Source organism: Macrotis lagotis, chromosome 1 (assembly GCF_037893015.1).
Source record: "Macrotis lagotis isolate mMagLag1 chromosome 1, bilby.v1.9.chrom.fasta, whole genome shotgun sequence".
Classification (NCBI taxonomy): Eukaryota; Metazoa; Chordata; class Mammalia; order Peramelemorphia; family Peramelidae; genus Macrotis; species Macrotis lagotis.
The window spans coordinates 873,157,739-873,171,917 of record NC_133658.1 but is presented as its reverse complement, the minus strand read 5'-3'; the positions used below and the strand labels follow the sequence as shown (position 1 = coordinate 873,171,917).

The following is a 14,179-nucleotide window of genomic DNA, read 5'->3' as shown; positions in this document are numbered from 1 at the left end:
TTTTTTGAGGTCATGGGGGGGATCTAGAAGGTCTTTCTGGAGGAGGTGACTTTAGTTCCAAAGGTTATCTAGGAGATGGGAGTGGGGGAGCAGGGGACATTCCCAGATCAGCAGCTTGGCCCTAAGTGGAGGATGGGGCAGGTAGCACAATGGGGAGACAACCTGGGCCCTGCTCTGTGACTGTCCTTGACTTTGCCCTCCAGATCTCCATTCAGTTCCTCATCTATAGAGGACATCCCTCCTCCCATGAGAGAGAGCCTCTACTGAGCCAGAATCCTAGCTGATCATCATATGCTGAGGCCAAGCCCAGGATGGCCAAAGAACCAGGCAGACACTGGGGCAAGGAGCAAAGCATGGACAGGAGATGGTGGTACTGCTCGCCCCCTGGTCAGGGTGGGTTTAGGTGCTAAGGAAGGAGTCTGGATTGTTGGGCAAAGGGGAGCCCTCAAACTTTCCAGTCTCTTGCTACCTTTCCACCTGGGTCTCCTACCCTCAGATCTCTGGAAGCCTCCAGGAGCCTGCTCCCCTCCTTCTTTGAGCCAGGACTTGCCTCCCTAGGAACCAGACCCCATAGACTCCCAGGCAGAACAAGTTGGACTGGGCCCTGTGATCAGTTTACCAGGATGTGTCTCCTCAGGTCCTCCCTCAGCTGGGTTGCACTCTACCCCACCCCTGACCTCCCCAGGGGCTGGCCTCTGGTCCCCGCAACTCAGCTAGCTGTCTCTCCTTCCTTTATATTTTACCTAGCACCAAATTTCCTAGTAAAATCCATCCAAATGGACAACCCTCTGTTTTTATTTCTTATTCCAGCTCAGGGGGATTTTGCCCCAAACCCTCAGTGTGTCTTTTACTACTATTGGGGGGAAGAGGAAGAGCAAAGTTCCTTAGGCAGACTCTGGAAGTGAGGTGCCAGAGCCTATAGGTAAGAGCTCCGTGAGCTCCCAGCATGCAGGTGGGCAGGATGGGGAGGCTGCTGCAGACTGCCTTCTGGGAGCATCCTTTGTGTAGAAGAGAAACCAGCTATTTTCCTATTTGAAAGATTGTCCTCTGGAAGAGAGATGAGATTTTTTTCATTTGACCCCAGAATTAGGGCCAAGGGAGAAGTCACCAGAAGGCCCTCTAAGGAAGAACAGATGCTTGGCCTTGGTGAAGAGAATAATAACAACAAAAATGCCAATAGCTAAGAGGAAGAATAAAAATGGCAACGATAAGAATAGGAGACACAATAACAATCAGAGCCGACAGGAAGAATAAAAGCAGCGGCCCTAATAAGAACTCAGACTAAGAAAGTTAGCAACAGTAGCAGCAACAGTGTCAGCTAATGGGGAGAGTCAGACAATAACTAATAAGGAATAACGATAGCTAATAGTGAGCATAATAATAGCGGTAACGATGGATCATAGTAAAGTCATAGCAACAGCCAATAGTCAGAAGAATAACACTAGCTAAGATTCCTACTGCACTTGATACAGACCGGGCACTGCATACTAAGTATTTTTACAGTAACTGAGCCATTTGAGAAGACTGTCAACTATTTGAAGGCCTGGCCCAGGAAAGATGGATTAGACTGGTTTGCTTGACCCAGAAGGTCCCAAAGGACCAGCAGGTAGAAATATCAGAGAGGGAGATGTTAGTTAGATCCCCAGGAAAGCATCCTGATGGTGACAACTATCTAAGATTAGAATGTGCTGCCCCAGAGGATTGTTAGCTCTCCCTCCCCAGGGAGCCTCCAGGACAGAGAGGTTGGATGACTTTTTTTTTCTCCAAGGCAGAATGAGTTGCCTGATCTAGATTGGTTCTTGTCCTTCATTATCAGAGAAAACCAAAATGACATCACTATGTCTGAGACAAATTGCGATGTGTCCAACTATGGCTGATCAGATAAATATGAGCTCAGAATGCTCTACCAGAGGTGGGCACAAATAGTTCGTGTGAATACTGGGGTGGGTACTCTAAACTTATGGATGTCATATTTCCTTTGAGCTGTTTCAATTCTGACCTCATAGAGTGCAGCCCCTCACTGAGGAGGGCATGCCATACTGGGCAGTCCTGTACCAGGGTCTCCCAATCTGTACAATCAGTTCTAAAGTTCTTCAATGAGACCTTCAGGTGGTCTTGGTATTGTTTCTTCTGACCCACCTGTGAACACTTGCCTGTGTGAATTCTCCATAAAATAGTTTTCTGGGCAAGCATACGTCTGTCATTCTAACACTGTGGCCAGCCCATCATAGTTGCCCTCTCTGTAGTAATATTGGAATGCTAGATAGTTTAGCTTGAGAGAGGATCGTGTCTGGTATCTTCTCCTGATTTCCACCTTTGATAGCCACCTGAGCCACCTAACTCACCTGTGACTCCAAGAAGCTGTAGCATGCACACCCCAGTGGCCATACCCCAGTAAACCATTTCAGAAGGCAGATTAAGGGTACCCAAAGGAGTTCAAACAACTTATTGGTGAGTAATGGGGGGGGTGTCTACCCCAGACATGTGAAGCCTGCTCCAGAGGGGCCATACTGGGTGACTTCTGAAGCCTTAGAGTCTGTAATTCCCCATTCCAAATCAGGACTCTCAGTACTCCTCTAATGCGTATCCTCTGAGACTCCAAGAAACTTTAAGAATGCTCAGCAGAGAGAGAAGCAGACCCTGGGCACCATCAACCTAACAGTCTGGACAACAGGCCAGATTGTCCACCACTCAGCTAGGCAGCCAGAGGTCATAGGGCTGTGTCCTGGCAGAGGGATGAGGTTTGTTCTCCTTGGTTCCCGTAGGGCAGAGTCAAAGAGGTGGAAAGAACTCGAGAGGTCATCAGATCCAATCCCAACTCTCACTTTACAGATAACATTGAAAGAAGCAAATTGAGACATAACCTTTCTCTTTTACCTCCTGAGGAAATTCCCTCTCCCTGGCTTCTTCATTTTAGAGTATTGCCTGGGACACTGATTGTTGGCTCAGTTTTTGGAGGAGGACCCTGAGGCTCAGAGACAAAGTATCCTGGGTTATACTCTGTATGGGTTTTCGTAAGCATCAAAGGCAATATTAGAACCCAGATCTTTATGACCCCCAACCCAGCCATGACTGTCCTCAAATGAACTGGGCTGCCAAATATTTGAAGGGCTATACAGAAAAATGATGAGGGTTTCTTGTCGGTGGAGGTCTTCAAGCACAGGTCAGATGGACGCCCACTTTCCAAGGGTCTTTTAGAGAGGATTCCTGTTTGGGTACAGTTCTCCCCCGCCCCAGATCTGACATTCTATGACTCTTAGGACCACAGTAGGGAAACTTAGGATCCACTGTGGGATAAACAATATTTATCTCAAATGCTGGGGTTTTGAGTTCCTTGGAGCATGGGAAATATCAATTAATGAAAGTAATTACTAAGCATTGACATCAGATCTGGGTAGACAAAGACAAAAATGAGAGGATCCCTGCCTTCAAGAATAATATTCCATTGGGGGACAAAATATTTTTACAGAAAAATGTAGGACATATCCAAAAAAAAGGTAGCATAGTAGCCTGGATGGAGAGATAGATGACCTTTGAGCTAAAACAGCTTGGGTTCAAATCTCACATCTAACATCTCCTGTTTGTATGATCCTGGGCAAGTGACTTGAACACTCAGTATGCTATGACCATACACTGCAGAATAAGTGCCAACCTGTATTGGCAAAGAGGCCAATCCTTCTCTCTGTCCTTATACCAAAAGGTACCCAGTGACAACAATTGGGGATGAGGTTACTGACAACTGTAATCAGAAAGGGAAGGAGGTGGCACCAGAGCTGAGCTTGACAACATAATGGGCAGATTCAGAAGACTGGTCTTAGGAAAGGCCAGTTACTTTGCTGCCTCAGTTTATTTAATTGTCAATTGACAGATTTCCTTTAAGTTCTGTGACCTAGGTTTTATATATAATGTATAAATTACATATAAAAATATCTAAATATAGGCTATAAAACTATATAAATATAAAATATATAACCTGTGGCATAGGTTATAAAAATATTATCTATGCATGAGAGGGAGGATGTTCACCAGATTTTATCTAAATTTATAGATTTGGCATGGATACCATCTGGTCTGACTCCTCTCTGCAGAAAGGGGAGTGACAGGCAGGACCCAAGAGTTCAGTGAGGTTGAGCACTCCTTTTTCCAGTCTCTGAAAAGGGCTGTCCCTTGGCCATCTTGGGTCTAGAGAGATAAGTGTAAAGTTGGGAGGAAATCTGCATCCCTTTTTTTTCTTTTGGAGGTAATTGATGTTGTGACTTGTCCAGAATCACTAGTCCAGCTAGTAAGTATCTGATTTCAGATTTGGTTCCTCCTGACTCCAGAGCCAGTCTTGTATCCACTGCACCCTAAGGAGATGGTAGCCCTTGGTGCCTACTCACCTTTCCTGACATACTAACTGCATAAAAGACCATTGCAAATAGCATGTAAAACCTGTTCACTCAAGTAAAATGGTAAACAAATCAGAAATTATACATATTAGGATACAGCAAAGAATACACCAAAAGAGCTTTTTCTCTGGGAATGAGATCCTAAAAGAGAGGGTTCAGTCTCACTGGCGAGGTTCATATCCAGTAGTCTATAAGGAGGCAAATAGAGAAGAACTGGCTTCCCCTCCTCATTTGCAGCTTCTGTCCCTGTCCCTCAGAGAGCTTCAAGATCAACTTGTAAGCCTTCCAGGCAGCTACAAAGCAGTGCTATCACTCTCTGGAATGATAATATCTTCCCCATATACCCATCACACAGAATGCCCTAAGCTTGTTTGGAAGCCTGATTACCTTTGCTAAAGAAAGACTGGTGTTCAAAAGAAAAAAAGACTAAGTTTTGTTGATTTGCTTTCTTCCCAACCTTCCCAACCCCAGTAACTTAGTAAAATTACTTGGGAATGGCTGTGTGTGTGTGTGTGTGTGTGTGTGTGTGTCCTCTCTCTTCTGTCTGTCTCTATCTGTATTTCTCTCTCTCTCTCTTCCCCCCTTTCTCTCTTTCTCTGAAGTGATAGTTGAGGTTTGAGCAGAATATGTCTTTTCTAAAAGGAAAGACAGAGACAGATGGGATAGGGAAAGAAGGGGAAGAAGGATATCTGGAAATGAAAATGATCCAAAAAGAGATAAAATTCACTTTCTTTGGCTCCAGATGGCAGAACTTGCAGGCTTGAGTGGAAGTGGCCAGCACTGAGGCTTATGTCAAAAAAAGACTTAAATGATAATGGAAATTATCTCCAAGGGAGAGGAGGGTGGGCTCTCCTAACCTCATTAGAGAACTCCCTGCAGAGGTTAGATGACCACTTTGGGGGCGGGGGGGACATTTTGTAGGGGTTGAAGTGCTATTAGGAACCAGGAAGGATTGAAGTTCAAGTACCACATCAAACAATTTCTAGCTGAGTGATCCTGGGCAAGTCATGCAATGCCTCTCCTCAGTTTTCTCATCTGTAAAATGGGAACAGTAGCATCTATATTACAAGACTGTTATGAGGCCTAAATTAGATTCATAGCATCATAAACTTTAAAGCACATATTCATATACACTTATGTATTTATAACATGCATGCCTATATCTATACACATAGATATACTGCAGGAGCCTTCAGAGGCTCCTCAGTCCACCCCCCAAACTGTGTATATGCGTACATGTGCATCAACACACATGTATGTATATAGATATATATGTTGCTGAATATGGAGTTTGGAAGACCTGACTGAAGCTTAATTGTTTTGTGATTCTGGGCAAGTGATTTAATATGCCTGCCTCAATTTCCTCATCTGTAAAAATGAGAATAAAAATAGCATCTTCCTCCCAGAGTTGTGAAGATCACATGAGAAAATTTATTTTAACAAGGTAAGTAATCTATAGGTGCCTGTCTCAGTTTTCTCTTTTGTAAAATGAAGATAACAGTGGTACCTATCTCCCAAGTTTTTTAACAAGGACAAAATGAGAAATTTGTAAAGTGTCTTGCCAACTTAAGCTACACAAATATTTGTCAAATATTCTGTATAAAAGTTAGTTATTATCAGCATGGATCTTTGTCCAGGTGAGGGTTAGACTGGGTAGTCCCTAAGGTCCCTTCCAATGATGAGATTCTATGATACTCAGAGTAGATGACTTCTAAATCCTGAGATCTTTGGACTTTTTTTTCCTTCTGGGGAGCAGAGCCCAGCCTGCCTCCCTATTGATCCAGAAAGGGATGTACCCCATTTCTTGAGTGTTTGGAGTAGACCACTAGAGGGCACCACAGGCCTGGGGAAGCCAAACCCTGGACACCCAGACTGGGATCTGTGGGGCTTTCTCTGGAGTGACCACTCCAAACTTGGTTTCCCACATATCACAAAAGTCTTCCCACCTGGAAGCTAATGCTTATGGAATGATTGATTGTTCTAGGCTCTCACTTCCCCTCTTTTCCAAGTGTTTCTCACCTCTAGATTCAAACCAGAGTACCTTTGCTAGAATTCCTTTAACAACAGAATATACACAGTAAAAAAATAAGTCAAAGGAAAAATAATCAGGAAAAAGTCTATAAGAAATCTACTCATTTAGAGAATCCCAGAATCCAGAGCTGCAAGGACCCCTCAGAGACCTTCTAATCCAACTCCCAAGTTGAACCCAAATCTTCTGGGAATTGCTTCAAATGCCAATTTTGCCCCTTGGACTCAGCCCCAAGATTAGGAAGCTTATCCTTTGGGTGATGAAATGTTCCTCCCTATACCTTCCCCCTTGCTGCTCTTAGTTCTGTCCTTGGGGGCCAAGCAGAATATGTCCACTCAATTTCCCAGGTTACTTTTTGTCATGCTACTATAAGTTTTCATCCTAGGTAGGCTTTTATAATCAAGGATTACAGGGTATAAGATTTAGACCTGGAAGGACTCCCTCACTGCTTAGATAAGGAACCAGTCTCAGAGAAGCAAAGCAATTTCCCTAAGCTCAACCAGCAAATAGCAGATTCAGTATAAGAATTCAGATCTGCAAACTCCCAAACCAGTGCTATTTGTATGTTAACCCTCCTCCCTCCATCTTCTGCTCGGCAGTCCTCTAAGTGAGCTTCGCATGTGGCACAGCCTCTAGTCTGCATCTTCACCACCCACATTGGACTCCATGCCTTCAGTGTAACATCTTGCCCCAGACAAGTCAAAAACCCGTTTCCCTGTGAGGAGCAAAGTCAGAATTTCAACTTGAATCTTGCCTCTGACCTCACTGCTCTTCATTCCAAACACAGTTGTTGAGGTAGGTCATCCCTCCTCTATGGCATTCTGTTTATCCCACTAGAAGTATTGGGATTAGTCACAAGGCCACAGAATCTCAAAAATTTGAAGGGATTCCTATTTTCTCCTTTTCAGATAAGAAAATTGAGTCTGAGAGAAAGGAAGTGACATGGTCAAGATGACCTGCAGAGGTTAGATGACCACTTGGTGGGGGGGACATTTTGTAGGGGTTGAAGTGCTATTAGGAACCAGGAAGGGGTGGAGTTCAAACACCACATCAAGCAATTTATATCTGAGTGATCCTGGCCAGGATTCAAATCCAGGCCCTCTGCCTCTCAAGTCAGGGTCCTCTGGATCACACCATGCCTCTGTTCTCTTCATGTCTTCCCTTCCCTGATCTGCCCTGAGATTGTTGGATCAGACCCTTCTGAAGAGAGGCTAGGTTCACCTGACCCTGTGCAATTCCCCTTTGGCCCTAGGAGTGTGTGTGTGGGGGGTCAGAGACTGGAAGGGGAGTTTTGGACTGGAAAACCAGTAAACTCCCCCCCCCCATCTCTGAGCTACTCAAAAGTCCAATGATCTATCTGGTTATTCTAACCTGGAACTTTCTGAAGTTCCAGCTAAGACAACACCCCCTTCCGGTCTGGCCAGAGGGCCCCCACCATTGAGGGGAGGGAATTCAAGTCATCCCTCCAGGCCTCTTCCTCCCCCTGACCTAGTTTTTCATCTGAGCTGAAATGGCAAGACCCTTGAGGCCTCTGGGAAAACATTCAGTCCCAATTCTCTAACCAGCCACAGATGCCCAAGTTGAATGGATCAGGTTAATGAAGCTCCACATGATGGGAGCTGGGAGGGAAGGTTTGGATAAGCCTTTTCCCGAATTCCTTAAAAGTCAGACTTCCAGTGTTACTGCTTTGTCTTTCAGGACACTCAGGGTCAGGGTCTTTCTCACAGTCTAGTGGCCACAGAGCCCTCCCATGAGAACTATGCTAGAAAAGTGATCAAACTATTCCTACCCTTTGCCACAGCTATCCTGATATAAGATCTATATCCCAAGGAGGTCAAAGGCAGAGGAAAAATTCCCATATAGACTAAAATATGCATAGCAGCTCTCCTTGAGAATAGAAATTATTGTGTTTTAATCCTCAGTGGTTAGTATAGTGTTGGTGCTTAATACATGATTGTTGATTAGTTTATAGTAGCAACCCCCACCCCCAAACCAAATGAGCAATAAAAATCTAGAAACGAACTGGGTACCCATTGATTGGAAAATGACTGGAAAATTGTGATACATAAATGTAATGAAATGAACTGTAAGAAAATCCAGTGCAAAGAATTCACAGAAACATGGGACTGAGGCAGAGCAAAGTAAGCAAAACAGAGAGAAAAGTCTATCCTAGTGGTCACAATCATAGAAAACAACTTTGAAAAACACCAGAACTCAGATCAATGCAATGAACAATGGACTCCAAAAGAATGATCATAAAATAGATCTCCTTTATCTTATTGAGTAAAAAGATTTTGAAAAAAACATTAAGCATTTATGTGTCAAGCAATTATCAGTTAAGCGATTAAAAATAGAAAAGTAGGATGGTGCCTACTCTAAAGGATTCTACATTTTTTTATTCTATGTAAATTTTTACTTTTTGAATGTTATTTTATTTTTACAATTACATGCAAAAAATAGGTTTCAACATTCATGTTGTAAACTTTTGAGTTCCATATTTTTATACATCTTTCATTTCCCTCCCCCTTCCCCATGTCAGCAAGTAATGAAGGATCCCACATTCTAACTGGGAAGGTCAGTCCTGCTTAGAGTTCAGTGGTAAGGGATATGAAAAGGCCTAGGGGTCTTTTGGACCTGGACAGGTCATTTGGTGATGTATGATAGGGCTCTGGGGGATAGCACAGTAGGGGAGATCAATAGAACCTGGTAAACTAAACAGTGGATGGTAAGGCCCAATGGTCCTGATGGGCAGAGCAGATGGTGAGAACCTCCCTCTATGGATTATCCCAATTAGCCAGTTATTTAATGTACTTATACATGGTGGGTTTTTGGTTGTCTACTCCCATTTGCTGGGAACTCTGGAGGGGAAGAACTGTTCTTGCTCTTCGTTGTAAGCATAATGAATGCTTATTGACTGACTGATGGGAAGTCCAGTAGTTGGTGACCTCCTGCTCATCAGAGAAGTGTGATTAGCTGTTTCTGCCTGACAGTCAGAGTCAGAGCAATTGGTACATGACTATTCAGAAGAGCAAGATAGACTCAAGGGTCAAAATGAACCTTGCACTCTCTTTTGAAAGGACAGAGGTCAGCATCCAGGGAGGAGCAGGGAAGGAAAAGTTTTGAGGAGTAGATAGGAAATAAAATTTTGGTAGAATGCAGGCAGAGAGTGTGCTGAGATCAGGGGAAGGGATCCCTACTTCATTGAATCCTCAGGTGTCATGGGATCTGAGTAGACAACAGGTATGGAATGGGGCTTGCTTTATCACTCAAGGACAATATGTCAGGTCCCTTAACCATATTACTTTGTTACAAGGGTAGGGGAATGTGAGTTGGGAAATAATGGCAATGAAAAAAAGAGCATCTGGTCATGGTGAATTTAGACATGGAGAATCTGGGCTCTTTTTCGTGTGTATGTGCAGTTTTTTTTATTGTATAAAAGTTAAAGTACAGAAGTACAAAATTGGGTTTTTTATGTTTAATTGAATTTTCTTTTTTTTTCATCACTATTGCTCCCCACTAAATTCTCCCTTACCTTTCTCCTATGGATAGTTTCCTCCTTTCCCATGTAATAAGTTTAGTCAAGCAAAACAAATCAACATTATGGTTCAAAACTTTGTTTCATGTCTAGTCCATCAACTGTCTGTACAGAAGAGGTAATCATGCTTATTCAGTCCTCTGAAATCATAATTGGTTATTGTATTCATCAGCATTCATAAATCTGGAGGATCCGAGCTGTAATCCCAAACTCTGCCAACCTGTTTGACTTGGCAAAGTTCCACTTTTTCTTTGAGTCCTCAGTGTCCTCTGAAAAATGAACTCCCCCCTTCTGTTTCTGAATTGTAAGTTTCTCCTCATCCTGCCTTCTGCCATAGCATTGCCCAATCAAGATGATCAAACGAAGGTGGATTCCAAGCATGTAGGAATTTTTCCCAATGCTTCTGGAACCACAAGCCTAGAGCAAAACCACCCCGGAGTCCCACTTCCCAATGCCTGTCTATTGGAAAACCTGGCTCACCCCAGCCCCCGCCTGGTTTCCCAGAAGCTGCACTGGGGTAAAGCCTAGGTTGGAAATGGGCCACCTGCTTGCTGTCTCCACAGTGTGTATCTCTTAAAGGAAATCTTTGAAGGGCCCAACACTCAGAAACCACATCTGGTGGTCCCAACCCTTTCTGGGAATACCCTCTGGGTTATGCCAGTCTTAGCTGGAGACATGGTAAAAATAGGGACTCCAGGCTTAGCTCTATCCTTACAACCTACCTCCTGGACTAAAAAGTGTGCCTGTGCTCAGGGTATTTCCCTTATCTAGTACCTCCTTCACAGCCACCACAATAACCTTCTTAAGACTCAAAAATGACCTTGTCACTTCCTGACTTAAGAACCTTCAAGGGTTCCATATTGACTCTATAATAAAATATGAATTCTTCTGTCTAGCATTCAAAGGTTTTTCATAGTCTACACTAACCTACATTCTCAGCCTTCTTTTATTTTAAAAATCTTTTAAAATTTTGCTTTAAATTTATTATTTTTAATATTAAAATAATTGTTTTAAATTCTCTCCCTCCCTCCAGCCTCTCCTGAGAAGGCGAGCAGTTTGTTAACATTGAGATGGCAAGCAATATGATATCCATTATACACAGGAAATCATGCAAAGCACATGTCCATATTCGCTTTATTACACAAAAAAACCCCAAAAGAATAAAGTGAAGAAGTTATACTCCAGTCTACATTCAGAATTCATCAGTTTTCTCCCTGGAGAAAATGGCATTTTTTTCATCATTCATCCTTTAGAATTTTCTTTGTTAATTGTATTGATCAGAAAAATTAAGTCTTTCATAGTTGATCATTGCATGTGCAATGTCTTCCTGGTTCTGTTTCCCTCATGTTGTATCAGTTCATGTAAGTCTTCCCAGGTTTTTTTTTTTGCAAGGTAATGGGGTTAAATGACTTGCCCAAGCTCACACAGCTAGGTAATTATTCAGTGTCCGAGGCCGGATTTGAACTCAGGTCCTCCCGACTCCAGGGCCGGCACTCTATCTCCACTGTACCACCTAGCCGCCCCCTTCCCAGGTTTTTTTGAAACCATCCTGCTCATCATTTCTTATAATAATATTCCATCACAATCATATACCACAATTTGTCTAATCATTCCCAAATGCATGGGCATCCCCTCAATTTCCAATTCTTTGCTACTTCAAAAAGAGTTACTATAAACATTTAAGTATATATATATATATTTTTTTTTCCTTTATCTTTGAGATAGAGATCCAGGGGCAGCTAGATGGCACAGTGGATAGAGCACCGCCCCTGAAGTTGGAAGGACCTGAGTTCAAATCCGGCCCCAGACACTTCATCAAAACCTAAAAATAAAAAAATATATATTTTAAAAAAGAGATAGAGATCCAGTAATGGTATTGTGAACCAATAGTTTTATTGTCCTTGGGGCTTAGTTCCAAATTGCTCTCCAGAATAGTTGGATCAGTTCACAATTCCACCAACAATGCATTATAATAATGATGGTGATGATGATGATGATGATAGTTGGTCTTTGCTTCAAAGAAGACCACACTAACCACTTTAGTAGGCATTATATTTATTATAGTGAGGGGTGTGCTGTGCAAAAAGACATCCTTCTCACTTGCCTTTTCCAGAACCAATTCTGACTTCATGATTTAATAGAGAACAGAATTTTTGGTCATAGTCTGGCTGCCGTGGGAGTCCTTGGATCTTGCGTACAATTTTTTCCTTCCATTCAAGCAGGTCATACAAACTTTTCCTCACCTAAGGCATCAATATGCTTCATCAATGCCTGGGTGATGATAGCACAGTATATCCTTACTGTCTCTTGATGGACTAATCGTCAGTAGGCCCTTTCCTCTTAGACCTTCAAGGATACTCCTGTCAAAACCCAAAGACTGCTTTCCCAGAAATTGCCTGGCGATCATGAGAATAACAATGGCATCATTTATGATTGGAACTATGATGCTATCTGATCCTCTTTGAATCTCTGGCTTTCATAATAATGAAAACATTCTGGGCAAATATTTTTGCTCCGGTTCATCTTGCACTGCTCCAAGAATTTCACCTCTAATGGCACAATATGAATATCCCTCTGCCATCCCTCCAGTTGTGAAAAACCAACAAAATCAAACCAGGATCCTGTTCCATTCTTCCTAGCTGGGGTATCCAAATGACTAAGGCCTGCTTTGAGCATGCCAATTTTTTCAAGGTAAACACTGAGGCACACTCATCTGAGAGCAACTTGGGGGTCCCCCTAGAGTGGCTCATCTCATGGCTGACCACCAGCTCTGTCCCAAGATTTGACTGTGGGCTTTTTAATTGCAGCAACTTTAATATATACACTATTGGAGCTGGAATTGCCATAGCTGCTGGCACCAGATTTGCCCTCCAGTAGGTCCACACTAAAGGATTTAAGTGTACTCATTCCAGTTACAGGACCTTAAGAGTCCTATATTGTTATATTTTCTCACCACCTCCCTGGGTAGGAAGTGGGTGGTTTGTGCATCTCCTGATTCTGAGACTGGATTTGAACTCAGAACTTCCTGACTCCCAGCACTCGATTCATTGCACTACCTAGCTGCTCAGGTAGTAGGAATAACAAAGTAATTTCAGGAGGGCAAGAATGCTAACAATTTGGCAACGATGTTTTCCCTTCCTTTGCTGATGTGTTAGCCATGGTGGTAGATGTGAGGAAGTGCCTCATACACATTGCAATTTAAATTTCTTTGAACAGAACAAAAACAGAAAATGACAAAAGTTAGGGTGTTGGGAAAATGGGATGTTGATTCAGCAATTCTGTAGAGCAATTTGGAACTATGCTCACAGGGCTTTAAAACCATGCCTACCCTTTGACCTACTATGAGAGCCATATTTCAGAAGAGATAAAAACGGGAAGGAAAAGGATTATAGGTATAAGGATATTTAGCCACCATTTTTTTGATGGCTGGGAGCTGGAGATTGAGGGAACACCCACTAATTGGATAATGGCTGAACAAATTGTGGTATGTGATTATGATGGAAATGATGAGCAGGAGGTTCTCAGTAAGACCTGGAAAGGCTTACCTGAGGAAATGCAATGGGAAATGTACTATAGACAAAGTAATAAGTTTTTCAGCAATGCTGTGACCCAAGATAACTCTGAAGGTCGTAGGATAAAGACTCCTATCCACCCCAAAGATGGAAAACTATCCAAACCCACCAGCAGCTGTTGCAGTAGTCCAGGTGTGAGGTGATGAGGGCCTTCACTAGAATGGTGGCAGTGTCAAAGGAGAGAAGGGGTTCTATTTGACACATGGTGCAAAGGTGAAGTTGACAGGCCTTGGCAACAGCTTGGATTTGGGACATCAGAGAGATCATGGGGAATTCAGGAATACTCCTAGGTGTCTGAATTCAGATCAAAGCATATTTTTTAACTATTTTTCTTGAGCTTAATTTTTTTTGGGGGGGTGAGAAGGCCTTTGTCAACTTTCACAAGCATGACTATTATGGAAATGCTTTGCCTGACTACAATTTTTAACCTATATCAAATAATTTGCTTTTCTTAATGAGGGGGAGTGGGGCAGAAAGATAGGAAGAGAATTTGAATTAAAAATGTTTGAAAATGAATGTTAAAACTTGTTTTTACATGTAACCAGGATAAAATAAAATAAATTCCTTTAAACAATAGAGTATTTTTTTCACATGACCATAGCTTTAATTCTTTCTTCTAAAAATTGCCTATTCATATCATTTGATGATTTTTCAG

The 14,179-nt window shown here is 42.6% G+C and overlaps 1 protein-coding gene across 4 annotated transcripts in view; it reads left to right on the top strand.

Annotated features, from left to right (window-relative positions):
• The window catches only part of SLC66A1 (solute carrier family 66 member 1), a 34,200-nt gene extending 20,021 nt beyond the window's left edge, over positions 1–14,179 (top strand). For all 4 annotated transcript variants that reach the window (XM_074218267.1, XM_074218264.1, XM_074218265.1 and 1 more), the window contains one exon: positions 204–14,179. In XM_074218267.1, coding sequence (XP_074074368.1) covers positions 204–284 — 81 coding nt within the window. In that variant the 3' untranslated portion in view covers positions 285–14,179. The remainder of the gene's footprint in view (positions 1–203) is intronic.